Source organism: Hippoglossus stenolepis, chromosome 10 (genome assembly GCF_022539355.2).
Source record: "Hippoglossus stenolepis isolate QCI-W04-F060 chromosome 10, HSTE1.2, whole genome shotgun sequence".
Lineage (NCBI taxonomy): Eukaryota > Metazoa > Chordata > Actinopteri > Pleuronectiformes > Pleuronectidae > Hippoglossus > Hippoglossus stenolepis.
Window position 1 is genome coordinate 2,708,466 of NC_061492.1, and position 14,718 is coordinate 2,723,183.

The window sequence follows — 14,718 nt, forward strand, 5'->3', positions numbered from 1 at the left end:
CACACACACACACACACACACACACACACACACACACACACACACACACAATGCACGTCTAACTGGAGACACTGAAACCCCTCCATGAGCCGAACAGTGCGACCTCTCAGCAGCCATCTTTGATTCTCCTCCATGTGTTGCCTCACCAAAATAACTTCAAACTGAGCAGAACACACACGGCTGCAGTTTCAGAGCCAGACTGAAACATGCAATTATTTTCAGTTGTCTGCAGAAAAAGAAAGGAGAAGAAAAAAGAGAGCGACGGTTTGTATGTTCTGGAACGCTTGGCGCTCTGTGGCTTTCGACTGAATGGGAAACAATTAAAGTGCTTCTTGGCAACACATGAAGCCAGACGGCGATAAAAATGGCCGAGCTTCTCAGCGCGGCGGGCGAGGCCTCTCGGCTCGGGCCCGTCTGGAATCATGAGAATCTTCTGGAGAACTTTCCTCCGGGCCTCTGGCTCAGTTTCTGCTCTCTATGTATTCAGGTTTTTCTGAGCAGCGAAATAAGAAAATACAACTTTCCTATCACCGCAAAAACAGAAAATAGGACGTGGACGAGAAAACATTGTTTTTATTTTCTGAAATCTTTGTTGGATTTTAGTTGTCAGAGCTTTCAGAGTTTATTAACATCATATTAAAGGGACTTGAGTTCTCAGGCAGCTTGTTTACTACGAGCATCTGTAACTCATCACTTCTCTCTGTCTCATACGTGGTTCACACTGTCAATCAGTATCACAGAGCGGAGGTAACGATGGACGACGTGACAGCTGCCCAGAAGTGAAGCCAAATCCCCTGGATCGCCCCCTGGTGGCTGGCTGCAGTGTAGGTCATGAACCCCGCCTCCTCCATGTTAGTGGATGGGACACATATACCAAAATAAAAAGTCAAAATATGAGTCAAATACATTTTCCCCAAGAAAGTGTTGCAGTGGAGACGATCTACCGGACCACGTCAAAAACGTTTTTGTGAGTAACATTCATTTATGCTCCCACGTTTATAAATAAAGGGCCCAGGTTGAAAAATACCTGAATTCTCTGAGGGGAATACGTGATAAACCTAAATTATATTATGAGTTTACTACATTTTTACCTCTCGGCCACAGACAGGCTCCTCTGTGTGCTGTTTTTAAAGTTTATTACTAAAAATCTATTTAGAATGAATGGTCTGTCTGTGTCATTGCTTGTGTATATCTCCCAATCTCAACTCCCCCTCTACTTTAAAAGCACCACCCATCACTTAACAGCCACTGTACAGATGATGCCCTCCTCCTCCTCCTCCTCCTCCTCCTCCTCCTCCTCTCCAGCTCCTCCTCCTCTGGGACGCTGCTGGTTGAGAGGTGGATTAAAGGTCATTTAACAACCTGAAGAGGGAGAGTGGGTCTGATGAACGACGGCCGAGGGGATGGTTCATAATGTAGAGAGGAGGAATGGAGGGGGGAAAGAGAAGGAGCACAGGGGGCAATGGGAAGGAGAGAGGAGGAGGAGGAGGAGCAGGAGGAGGACGAGGAGGAGGAGGACGAGGGAGAGGGGAGGGATGGAAAGCGTCCACCAACGTAAACACCTCTGAAACAGAAACATCCATTTAGCAGCGAAAACAAGCCCCCCTCACAAGACCTCCGTGAATGGGCCACTTCAGCCGAGCGAGGAAGTTCCAACGAGGGGCAGGATGTTCCCCTCAGGACGCACTTGAGACCGGCTGAGGGCCAAAAGCCTGAATACATAGACCGCTCTCTCTCTCTCCCTCTGTCACTGTCCAGCTTTGCCCTCCCACCCAGGCCGAGTGGCTTCAGAAACCCCCCCCCCCTCCTCCCCTTCTTCTCCTCCGACCGGCCGTTTACTGAGCTGCAGCCAGCGAGGCGGCGAGGAGGGCGTGGAACTGTATTCAGCAAACAAAGAAGAGGGGGGGGGGGGGCAAAGTCTTTCTGTGATTAAAGAGCATTTAAGATGCGACGAGCGGCTAATTTGTTCACTGTGTGACAGAATCAACAGGAACTGGGGCAGAGATCTGCTGCCTGCGTTCTCTGCTGCAGGTTAAATGATTCAAAGTTCATGAACTAATATCTACTTTCAGTTTGCCCTCGCTGTGTCTGCGTGTTTTCAGATATAAATCAGATTTACTAGTAGTGCACACATGAATGTAATACTGGTTCTATGTATTCATACACACTTCAACAAGTAGAAACCCATTAAAGTGCTTATAACATGACCTAGAAATCAGTTGTTCCAGAAGAAGACGTCTGTCTGGGGCAACTGTGACAACAAATGTCTACTAAAAGTTATGTTTTTCACTTTTTTTCACATTGTTGCCAAATTCTTAGTAAAGATGCAGAACAGCAATTTGACCCTTTTATTGGTGAACGAAGAACTTTTAGTGGACATTACATGGACTGTCGCAGTTGCCCCATAAGATTACACTTCTTACACCTAAATATATATAAATCTTTAGCTCCAAATCTTCAATACAGCTGATGTTCATTTAGTAAATTATGATTATTTAGAGTCAAATACACGGTAAAGCACCGTATGTTTTGGGACATGTTGGAACCATGTGATTGACAGCTCGTACCGTCCAATGGCTCCTACTTCTGGCATCAAAAAACCAAGATGGCGCCGGACACAATGTCAAACTGGCGGCTTCAAAATGTCAGCTCACAAACCGGTGGGTTGATACCTGTTTGTGCCCCGAACAGGAAACTGTGTCTGTTGATGGTACGTTTACTTCCTGTGTTCAGTAACAATGTGTGTTCACCTTCCAGCAGCCGACCCCCCACTCTGCCTGAAGCTGCTGCTCAGACTCTGTGTTCGTCTTGTAACCACGTCCAGACCCGGTTAGAATTCACTTCAACCCGCTGTCAGTTTGTTTTGTGTAAACGAGTCCCGATACCGACACTGTTCAGACTGAACAAACTGAGACTCCAGGAAAAAACAAACGCTCCGACGTGTTTACTCTGCAGCTTCGTCTCATTTACACAAACGTCTACACTTCTGATTCGTTCACTGTGATTCACAAAGTCCGTTTTGGGGATTTTGTTTGGACACATTTTGTTTTTTGCCACTGGAACTGTTTGTTTTGCAAATTCATGCAGTGGGTGACAGACACGGCGTCGACAGCAAACGCTATTATGACATGTTTATTGAAAACCTTTCCAGAGAGAGAGAGAGAGAGAGAGAGAGAGAGAGAGAGAGATATGAATTACAAATAAAGAAATAATCACATAAAGCCAAATGGTTAGTTCAACCTTTCTAATTAATTTTCCTCCCTCACATTCATGTTAGAAACATGAATGTGAGGGAGGAAAATGAATTATGTGGGAGTGAAAAACATGATTTTGTCTCATGATTATTATAAAAGAGAACCTGATGTGGAATGTAATAAAATAAACTGTTGATGAAAATTGCTTCCTCTCTAAGATTCTCATCAAACAGCTCCCACTCAAATTTCACACTATAAATTAATCTGCACTAACATCGAAATGCAGGACAAAATGAAAACGGGATGAATGAGAGTCGTGTGAAAGAAAATACAAAAAATGAAATAACATTTCACCCTGAAAAGTAAAATCAACAAAAACTTGAAAGCAATTTATCTATTTTCTCGATAACTGTGGAAGCAAAGGTTTGTTTCCCAGACACCAGAGGAAGCCGAGATAACGCCGCGCTCCTCCCAGCGTCATCTTCAGTCCTCACTTTCTCTTTGTTTTTACAAAGTAGAGAATAAATGAGTCCGTCAGAGCGGAGACGACAGATGATTAAAGGCCGATGTGCGACTGTACATACAGTAAAAACTCCTCCATGACATTTATTCATTCAATAGCAAAGAAAACACGTTCACAGGAAAAAAGGAGCTGTTGTTTTTAAACATCTAAGATCGAGAGAAATCTATTTGAGATAAACTGGTCCGACATGTTGATATTCTGCATCGGAGCTAATGAAGCTTTTCTGATACAAACACAAAGTTTTCCACTGCCTCTGAAACTTAATTAAGACCAACGTGGGAAATTAAACCTCAGGGTTTGTTTTATTGTTTGTTTGCTCAACATTTTCTGCAATAAAACTTGTATTATTGCTTTTCAATGAAACACATTTATTTTGGTGACTTGTTGAAATACCTCAAATTTCGGGGTCTGAAGTTTGGAGGGCGCCCGGACCAAACTCGGCAAATTGAAGAAACTGAAAAAAGATTCCTGGTTCCGTCTGTTTATCCGGATCCGCTCCAAAATGTAATAGTTTCTTCTTCGGGTCATACCCCACCCCTACACAAAATTGTGTGGAAATTGAGTCAGTAGTTTTTGTGTAATCCTGCTCACAAACAAACACACAAACCCAGATGAAAACGTACCTCTTTGGAGAAGGTTAAGCGCTAACATTAGCAAGCTAGGCTAATTAGCTTCCACTTTGAAAAGTAGTGAGTTAAACAAACAAAACAGAAAAGCAAAATAGATCCTCTAAAAAAGGTTTTAATGCTGAAAATAGAGACGGTAAATGTGACGTGAACTTGTTTAAAAACGGAAAAAATCTGGGACATTTTAAAAAGTTACATCGCTAAATTAGCTTTAGCAGTTTTTGTGAAGTGTTGCTTTGACACTGAAGAGCGAAGGTGTATTTTTATGATTTATGAGCAGATGTATCACGATGGACGTCAGGAATAATGATATTCTCAAAGAACGTCAGTAAAACTAAATTTAAAAGGATAAGAGAATTCCAGCATTTTGCATCATGCAGTTACTCTTCAGTTTAGTCATCAAGCGAATGTTAGAAACAGAGGTCGTTCGTTCCAGAGTTAAAAGCTCGACAAGGACACAGACAAAACAAAGACCAGGGAGGGCGTCCAAATAAGAGGGGGGGGGCATCAGTATAAAAGAACTACTCTGCATCATAATCATCTTCTGGCTCTTTAATGAAAAACAACACTGAAAAGCAGATAGCTATGAATAAAAATACTCTCACCATAGGGAAAGCTTTTACCCAGCATGGACGAATAAATAAAACAGAACACGTTTCATTAGATCCATCCAACCTTTACACAAGTGCCGTTGTTCACTCGACAAAAAACAAAACAAAGAATGAAACAAAAACCAGGGACATAATTAACACAACCTGCTTTTAGTGAGAACTACTTAAAAAAAAAATATGGGTTCTTTTTTTTTTTTTTAATTATACATTCAAAACATGATGAAAGTGAATCAATCAATCTCCTTTTTGTTTGCTCAATTATTCCAGGCACTTCATAGATTCGGGGCCAAAACTACTGAAAACAGAAAAAAACATGAAGTTTGTGCAACCGTTCACTTTACAGGGGCCTTGTTTAGAGTGTAAATACATGACAAGTACACAATCTGGTGCTGAAAAACAAAAAAATCCCATTGTGTTAACAGTAATAGATACATAGAATTCATATAAGTACTTCAAATACTGAGGGGGGGCATTAAGTATTGTATTTACACTGGAAAAAGGCCGTTGCACAGTGAAGCGTTTGCACCGTTTCCATTTAGCAGCGAGTGAATCGTGTGTGAACCCTTCGATACGTCGCTTTCCCGTTCCAGACTTTGCTAAACACAGACTCTGTAAACATTTCAACCCTCGTGCTTTTTTTGGGGGTCAGCTGGAGAGACGACTGCATATAGAAACAAAAGGGGGGTAGATATCCATTTGGCCATCCCATGATCCTTCCCTGCACCATGTGACCTCCGCCCGCCTACATTCGACGGTGCAGTAATTTGGTTCAGGGATCCGGAGAATAAACGATTAAACAGACTTTTAAGACTAATTTGGCACTTTTCTCCTTAAACAAGCTGATATATATATATCTATATATATATATGTCTATATATTTTCTTTTTGCTGTGCAGCTGACGGGTCACACAGCGTGCCTTCATTTCAGTATTAATACTAAAGAGCAGCGATAACATCTCAAGCGTCTGGGCAGGTTTTTTGTTTTTAGTAACACTCAAGCACATAAGGACATAACAGCTTCTGCCGTCAAGCTGATGCTTTTAACCGTGAGTGTGCACGAGAACCGACCGTGTGAACTTTACTGCGACTACAAACGAGCGTGAAGCCTCCAGAAAAACCTCGAGAGGAAAAAATATCGACCAGACAGTAAAAAATACAGAATTTATCCTGTTTGTCATTTGGCGAATTTGATTTATTCTTGTTTCTAAGTCTAAAAATGTCAGATTTTCATGTGAATCCTCTTTTTTTGCCGTATTCTAAATGGAATAAAAAACCCCAGAATGCATTGCTGCTAAAAACAGTACACAAATGCTATTTTCGCTGTTATTTTTTAAAAATGTATTTCCTCTAAAAATCTACCGTTGCAAAAGCCTTTGTAAAAGTTTTCGTCACAGTTTTCTGGATCCAAGAACGTTCCCTGGTAGCTGCCGAAAAGCATTCTGGGAAAAGTAGTTCATCATTTAGCATATTATTTAATGTGTCATGAAGTGTTGCAGCAACTCTTTGTTTTAATTTCCAGGATGGGAAGTGTTGCATTGTGGGATTTGGTGTTTTATCAAAAGGTACACTAGCAAACATGCTATTAACATTTTACACAAATAAAATGTTTGGAATCTGTCCATGTTTCGCACTAAGTAGTGATTAGACATCAAGTCCATCTAATAATCAATTCTGAAAAGCTTCTATTGTTCCTTGAAAACTCAGTTTCTCTGAAGGCTTCTTCTGGTTCACAGTTGTTCTTGGTCGTTGCTCAATATGTCTTTAAGTACTTCAGTTGTACTAAAGGCGTCTGTGGTAGAAAACACGAAGCGCTGCTGTTTCTTGCTCAGCAAGAGTCAATCGCTGCTTTGATATCGCAAAGGTCAACTTTAAAAAAATTAAAACAGAGTTGGAGCTCGGTGGAAACATCCAGCTCTTTTCAGCAGGAGCCTCGAGTTCACCGTCCTCCTGACGACCGAATCCCACCCGCCCTCAAAAATCATCGTCTGTCATACATTCTTATCTTTAAAAACTGTAAACAAACCAAAAAAGAAAACAACCAAATAAAAGATGGATCAAAAACTAGAGGAGTCTGCCAGTTGTGAAAATAACGTCGCAGTTTTGTTGTAAAATAAGTTACAAAAAAGAAAAAGAAATAAAAATCTTTTGCGTACAGTACTAAAATCCCTAAGCTAGACCTTTCGTACTTAAGAACCACATGTTAAGTCTATAAATATCTTTACAAATATACACGTTAATTATTCAAATAAACCTTTTCTGTATCACTTTAAATGATTAAATGTTTTACACGGTCATGACAGTGTCTTCTAGATTGCAATGCTTCCATCCTAAAACAATATCTTAAAAAAAATGTTATTTTTTTGTCTTTTAAGTACACGGCTGTGAACAGCAATATGATACATATTTGCATTTATATATTTACAATAAATCATTTTCTAGATACATTAAAAAAAAAACTCTGAACTTATTACTGAATGGCCCTGAAAGTTCGCCTCACATTCGATGAGGGATTTGTTCCATGATTATCACAAAACTGTGTGGTTGTTTTTCTCCGAATGCTAAAATGTGACATGAGAAGACGCCTGTTTCCGCTCAGCTGATCCCTTCTGCTGCCGATCACCTCGTGGGAACGCTCACGCAACTTGTTGAGGATCTCCGGGAAGAACGAGTTCCATCTTTTGCTGGTTTCAGATTTTCTTGCAGATCGCTAAATTTCATCGCGAGCTCCGCGCAGACGAGTGGAAAAACAAAATCTTGAGGTCCTCGCCCACCGGATCGCCGACTTCCCTTCATTCCTTCCTCTTACATCCTTTTTTTCGTGTTTTGTCCGAGTAGGCACGGAATGGTTTCACCCCACAGATTGTCCGTAACAAAAGACTGGCCTGAGTACAAAAATATAATTTCATTTGTGAAAAGAAGAACACAAACAAGGTTCAACGGCAAAACATAATCCTTCAATGTTTAAAGAGTCACTCGGGGAGGAGGAGGAGGAGGAGGAGGAGGAAGAGCAGGAGGATTCGAAAAGCTGAAGCACTGTGGAAGTATTGCATGCCGAGTTTTTCATTTCCATATCTTGAGGAGCTGGAGTCAGTGGGAGGTGATTATTAGTCACAAACTGCGAGCGGAGGTCAACGTCCACCCTCCGCTCCCAGCTCGGCTCTTATGTCCTGATCACGCCGTTACTGGGAAGCTGTTTGGGGAGACAGGGCTCGTCAGGCAGCGGGTCGTGGGCGAACACCGAGTCGTCCCCTGAGGAGCAGGTGCTGTTGGAGTCCTGACAGGTGGGCGAGTACTGCTCGAAGGGCACCGACAGGTCCAGGTACTCCTGTCAGAGGAGAGGTCAGAGGTCAGACTGGGTGTCACTGTCATGTCCCCCTCTGCGGTCACAGGATCAGGTGAAAAACAAAATACTTTCACTGGTATTATAGCACAACATTACATCTCTGCATGTTCAAAATCCACTTTAATCTCTGTTATAATTGTATTTAAATGTCGGTTAAGTGCATTATTTGTATTTCTTTGATATTCTGAACATTGTTTTATAATAAATAGGAGATGTAGATGTTATACATGAATCTTTTGGGGATTTCCATAACTTTAAATTACCCTTTGTTTGATTTTAACTTGTAGAAATGCAGATAATTGGACAACAAATATATTATCTCACATTAAAAACACATAAAAATGTACGTTTTCAAGTTCAAATACAACTGTGCCTCTGTTTTATCTCGTTATATATATTATAAAAATGTAAAACAAATGTCTTTTGAGGGTTTATGTAACTAAATCCCTCTCTTTTGTCGTCCTATGAAACATTGAAATACTGCTCGTGACTTATCTTGATCTTGTGGGCGAGTGCACGAATGGATCCAATGAAATATAATATGCGGCGACTAGATAACTCTGCCCAGCGTCTGAAGCCGCGTTCAACTGTTTGTGGGCTCTTTCTCAGAAACCGTTTTTTTGGTTGGCGAAAACAAAGAATGTGGTCGAGGTCTAATTTATTCACTCTTGCTTCGCTCTGATCTAACGGAGGACGACGTGCCAGCTTTGTTTCAGTCCAATCAAATCTCAGATCATTGATTTCAGTCCCACTCCGACTAAACACTTTGTGACAAGGCTCGTTAGGTAAAATAAAGGCAGCTCCATTTATCAGTTAATTGATTTTACAAGCGTTCGCCTTTAGAAAAGTCTTTTCCTGCCACACGAGGCCATTTGAAGTTCAGAGTAACGTTAGGGGCCGAGGTGAAATTGAGGGTTTTGTGTTTCCTGCTGTTTCCGTGTTATCAGTGAGGAGCAGCTGAGAGAGAGAGAGGGAGGGAGGGAGGGAGACTTACATCGGTGGAGGTCATTGATAAAACCCGGTCGTGATCTTCTACCAGCTGTCTGAAGGTCGGTCTCTGCGATGGCACCGCATGCCAGCACTCCCTCATGATCATGTACCTGAAACACACACACATCACAGTTTGGTTTTCAAACATCTTCTCAGGACGTTCTGTCTTCGTCTACTTGATCTGCAGCTGGACGGTGGCTTTCCTGCTCTGCTCCTCCAGAGAAGTCTTTGATCCATAGTTTACATTTGATCTGGTTACTTTTGGTTTCACGTTGTGAAAAAACTAAAACTAAAAAATGTTGTCTGACTTACGTACGTCCTGTCCTCATCACCTACGTGGGCGGAGTCTACCTGTACTGGACTCTGATTGGTTTGTTGACGGACGTCAGCGTGTTGTCGGTCTGGTTATTGTGTTCGTTAACTTTTTTTGTTTTGTTTGGTAAAGTGTGTAGAAAAACATGGATCGTTGCCACTATAATGTAATTATGTTTTTCACTAGCAGTAAAATGAACGTCCTCGTCGTTTTAAACTTCATGTCGTCAGAACTTAAACAATCCTGCAGCTGCCTCCTTTTTCTTCTTCTACTGTTTGATGCTGTCTCTACGTCCTGTGATTGGTCAGAAAGTCCAAACTATCCAAAGAGCTCAGCTGTGATCTCCTCCCCTCGCTCGTCTGTGTCAGGTTCAGGTTCACGAGTTCTCTGTAGAGACTCTAACCGATGAAACACCTACAGCTCATGTGTGCAGTTTGCAGGTTTGTCCATCCGATGTCCCTCCTTCAGCAGCTTGAAGAGTTCCTCTACTGGGATTCCTGGGTACGGAGAACCTCCCAGCGTGAAGATCTCCCACAACAACACACCATAGGACCACCTGCACACACACACAGAGGAACAACACAAATCAAACTCAATACACAATGAACACAAATTAGAGGTGAAACAACCTTTTCATCCTCGGGAATAACACAGAGCAGTTTACATTAACACAATGAGTGTCGGGTTTGGGTCAGGCTTGGTTAGTTTACTACATATGGCTGAGAATAAAAGAAAAGTATTGTGAAATAATGCAATCTTCTATCTTTTTAATGTTTGAAAACAATCTGAAAATACTGAAATTCGGGCAGAAATCTGCAGAAATGTAAAGAAGAATAAATCTTTCCCTGTATTTGCATGTAGGTGGCCTTTAATGCAAGTTGCAGGAAGTATTGTTCCTCAAACACGTGCACACCCGGATCTAAAGTGAGAACAAAACCTGAATAGTATTAAAGTGTATCTACAGTAAAAGCCCAGCTGCAGTTCAATCTGGAAACTCCTCTCTCTCTCTCTCTCTCTCTCACTCTGCTTTATTCCTGAAGGTTTAAAAAGACGAGGGAAGGTAATCAGATAATGGGCGGTCTATTAGCCCAGTGTGCTATTGTTGGGCCGTTCGTCCAGTGAATCAGAATCAGACCCCTCCTCTCACTGCGGTGCTCCAGCGAACCTAATCTGATTATCCACGCTCCGGTCCAGAGGGTGGAAAACAGCCGCTACCGGCCGGGCCGGCAAGAGAGAGAGAGGGAGAGAGAGAGAGAGAGAGGGAGACTGTGGTGGAAGAGAGACATCACAAATTCAGAGGGAAAGAAAAGGAAACTGCAGCTAAGGACAGATGTAGCTGAGAAGAAGGTCCCACTCTGAACAGATCCCTGACTCATTATAATCGTCAGGTCTTTAGGGTCCGAACTGGTTCAGGAACGTTTCAGGAAACAATCCGTACCGACGCGTTTTCCTTTTTAAAACCTAAACGATCGCAAAGCGCTTGTGCTCCACATCAGGAATAATCCCCGTCCACACTAACACACCTTCACATCACGTCACCGTTCACTGGGCGTGTGAGCATGAAGCTGATTGTCCACACTGCAGTAGAACTGGAGTAAGAAACTGGTCGTGCTCGAGTAGCGATGATAAGAATCAGGAGGTGAAAGCACGTGCACAATTCAGGGGCTGCATCATTCAGTGGTCGCATTTAAAGACCGACTCTGGGTGCGTGTGCGTAACGCTGCATTTCTGATCTGCTGCGTCACCCGGGAGCGTCTCTGCTGCAGAGCTGCTACGGGAGCTTTCCACTATGACTTCTGTATTTCCTCGAGTAAAACTGGGCCTGTGTACTGGGACTAAATACCAGGAACTGTGCATCTTCCAGTCCTGCGAATAGTTCAGAATTAAAAACCTGAATGGATTCACTCGACAGAAACGCTGGAGTGGTTTTTCCGTTGCTGTGAAACTGAGAATTCACATTCATGAGACGCTGTCGCTGCTCTAACCTGAAAACACGGGCGCCGAAATGAAAAAAGCAACAAGCTCTGCGGCGTTCACGCGTCCAGTGCGGCGCCGGCGTTATATAAAATCCTCCACGATGTTGGCAAAGGGGGAAATTCCACAGTCTGGAGAACTGATGAATTGAAATGACAAGTCACTTCTAGGTGAACTGCTTCTCCAACACAATGTGTGAAACTGCACTGATTGAATCCTGCGAGTTCTCGCTGCCAGTTTCTGCCTCAGAGCTAACAAATGTTTTGAGGAGCTGCAGGAGCTGTGATGTCAGCTTGTGTGGGCTGCAGGAGCTGTGTTCACTTGTTCCTCCTGCTCTGTGCGCGGCGTTCGGCTGCGAGTGCCAGATCGCTTTTAGTGTGTTTCAGTCTGTTTGAGCGTAATCTACTTGATGAAAAACCATCACAGGTCAGAAGTCAGAGTCCCTCGGGGGTGTGAGAGAGTAAACTGGCTGCGGAGCGACTACTGTATGGAGGAGGAGGAGGAGGAGGAGGAGGAGGAGGAGGAGGAGGAGGAGGTTTGGCGGGAGGATTGACTCTGTAATCCAGACCTGCTGAAATAACACAGCGGGCTGATTCTCCTCTCTGCCTGTTCCCAGTCTGCTGTAATCACACCAGTGATCCAGTGTTGACAAGGTCCCGTATTTGGCTTGGATGGCAGAGCTGGGGACACGGCGTCTGGCGCAGCCGCGCGAGGGGGCAGCTACCACAAGACGGACTAACTTTGTGACCTTCTCGCCTCGACTCGCCTTTCTCCTCCTGATCCCAGCCAACATGGGAGCAATCAGAGGTCGTAAAGAGGTGCGTTTGAACGGTGGTGGGATAAGACCCTGAAGGAGCGCCTGATAGATCCTCTGACCCTCTTATCTCCTTCGGTTCTGGGGCAGGTTGGACTTACGCTGATAAAACAACAGTAAGATGCTGCGGCCCCGTCTCTCTCTGATGTCGTGTCGGGAGATTAAAGAACAAACGGGGCGAGGAATGCGGAGCCGGCGATTCACAAGAGGCTCGGGATTATCAGGAGAGCCCAGATGACAGCGAGCGGCGGAGATTTGGAAAGGGAAACGCCACGATTCCATATTCACACGCACAAACGCAGCGTTTGATGCTAACAGGCCCCGTCGTGATATTTCAACACCCGGATTCCTCCGGTGTACAGCAGCTCCACACCAGTGGACAGTTGGCATGTGACGGTTGGTTTGTGCAAACTCACACGTCGCTCTGGTGCGTGTAGACCCGGTCGAACAGAGCCTCCGGAGCCATCCATTTCACGGGCAGACGACCCTGCAACAACACAGACACAGCAGAACCGCACGGGTCAGCAGAACCATCCTGTACAGAGCCGACGGAAAAACATCCACCTCGTCCTGCCACGACTATCCTGAGCTCCAGATGCAGTCTCGTGGTTAAAAAAATCTCCACTAAATAAACAATATAGCTCTAAATATTTAATTATTGATGTAGGAACATATTTAACATTCCAGGCAAACCATCAATATCACTCTGAGCATAAATATAATGCTCTCTGGACGGTTCTCGCTTGGCAATGCATCATTATGACTGATGATTGTTTAATAGCTTTTTTCTCTTGTGTAAAAAAATCGTTATTATTCATCATGGTTTCAGTATCAAAGCCCGAAACAATGTGTTTCCTCCTCTGACCGTTAACGCTGAAAAACAACATCTACTTCTCTAAAGGACGAGAGACTGGAGTCAGAGTTTTCATGTGAAAAGCTGCAGAATATAATCCCAGCTCTCGTCAAGCCGGCCCCTTCATGTTCATGTGTGAGACTCACGTTGGTGGTCTTTTTGTAGTAGTCTATGTTGTGCACGTCTCTGGCGAGGCCGAAGTCTGCGATCTTCATCACGTTGTCCTCCGTCACGAGGACGTTCCTCGCTGCCAGGTCTCTGTGGATGCACTGAGGGAGGAAGGACAAGTGCATCAAACAAACATCAGCAACGCACAAACATTCTCTGATGTGTCGCAGATAACTTTCATTTACCCTCCTCCGACTTTAATACTCGTGCCCACATGGAAAATATTCACCTTGACTCCAAACGTGAAACATTATTCAAACTTGAAATTGAGGGAACATTGAGTCCCGACACGTAAAACTCACTTCAACATTGCAAAGAGTAATTTAAAATCAAGTAAAATAATATTTACTGCATTACACAGTTTGTTGGCCCCCGTCTAACCATCCCCAAAAACATCATAATTGAAAAATGTTTTTTTGGGAAAGTTTAGAAACGGTAAGTTCCTTTCAAAGCTTATTCATGTTGGAGGATTTTCCACATCTATTTATTTAATTCAGCACCTTAATGAAGTTTAAATTGAAGCTGTGAGGATGGTTGGCGCCGTGCACGGACCGAGACTCGGCTAAATAAAACAGTGCATGTGCAGTTCTTGGCGGCGGCGGCGGTACCTTCTGCGAGGCCAGGTACTCCATGCCTCGGGCGACCTGGTAGGCGCAGGACACCAGGTCTTTGAATGTGAGCTGCTCGTCTGGGATCTTGCAGGTGTCGAAGGAGTAGTCCATGCCCGGGGGGCGCCGCGCCCGCAGGTACTCCCTCAGGTTGCATTTGGAAGCGTACTCCACCAGGACGTACAGGGGACCTGCAGCCAACACAAACCACAGCGTCAGGACTCGTTCAGTTACCCACTCATTGATCCTCTCTGCTCCTCCGGGGCCTCACCGTCCTGCGTGCAAGCTCCCAGCAGGTTGATTATGTTTTTGTGTTTCCCAATCATCTTCATCATCTCCATCTCCGACACCAGGTCCGACAAATCTTTATCCGTGGCGTCATCTGAGTGAATAAAAAAACAATTAAGGACAATTAAAGATTTTTCTGCAGAACAACAGAGGAAAATGCAGAAAACAAAGAGAGAAACGGAGTGAGAAAGAAACCTTCTCTGTCACCGTCAAGGTCACACGTTCATTCCTGGAGTGCAAACCCAACAATCACTAACCTTTTAGCATCTTCGCAGCGACAGTGAGCGGCTTGTTGGGTTTCTCCTTGTCGATGCCGATGGCCTCGGCCATCACCACCTGACCGAAGCAGCCCTCGCCCAGAGGTTTACCCAAAGTGAGTCTGGAACACAAACCATTTCATGAGCAGGGATTTC

General features: G+C 43.8%; 1 protein-coding gene across 6 annotated transcripts in view; it reads right to left on the reverse strand.

Annotated features, from left to right (window-relative positions):
* Positions 1-4,880: 4,880 nt before the first annotated feature.
* fgfr3 (fibroblast growth factor receptor 3) overlaps positions 4,881-14,718 on the reverse strand; it is a 66,710-nt gene continuing 56,872 nt past the window's right edge. For all 6 annotated transcript variants that reach the window (XM_035167870.2, XM_047341625.1, XM_047341624.1 and 3 more), the window contains exons 11-18: positions 14,563-14,684; positions 14,289-14,399; positions 14,018-14,208; positions 13,388-13,510; positions 12,805-12,875; positions 10,019-10,156; positions 9,292-9,397; positions 4,881-8,279 (exon numbers count right to left, since the gene is read on the reverse strand). In XM_035167870.2, coding sequence (XP_035023761.2) covers positions 8,115-8,279; positions 9,292-9,397; positions 10,019-10,156; positions 12,805-12,875; positions 13,388-13,510; positions 14,018-14,208; positions 14,289-14,399; positions 14,563-14,684 — 1,027 coding nt within the window. In that variant the 3' untranslated portion in view covers positions 4,881-8,114. The remainder of the gene's footprint in view (positions 8,280-9,291; positions 9,398-10,018; positions 10,157-12,804; positions 12,876-13,387; positions 13,511-14,017; positions 14,209-14,288; positions 14,400-14,562; positions 14,685-14,718) is intronic.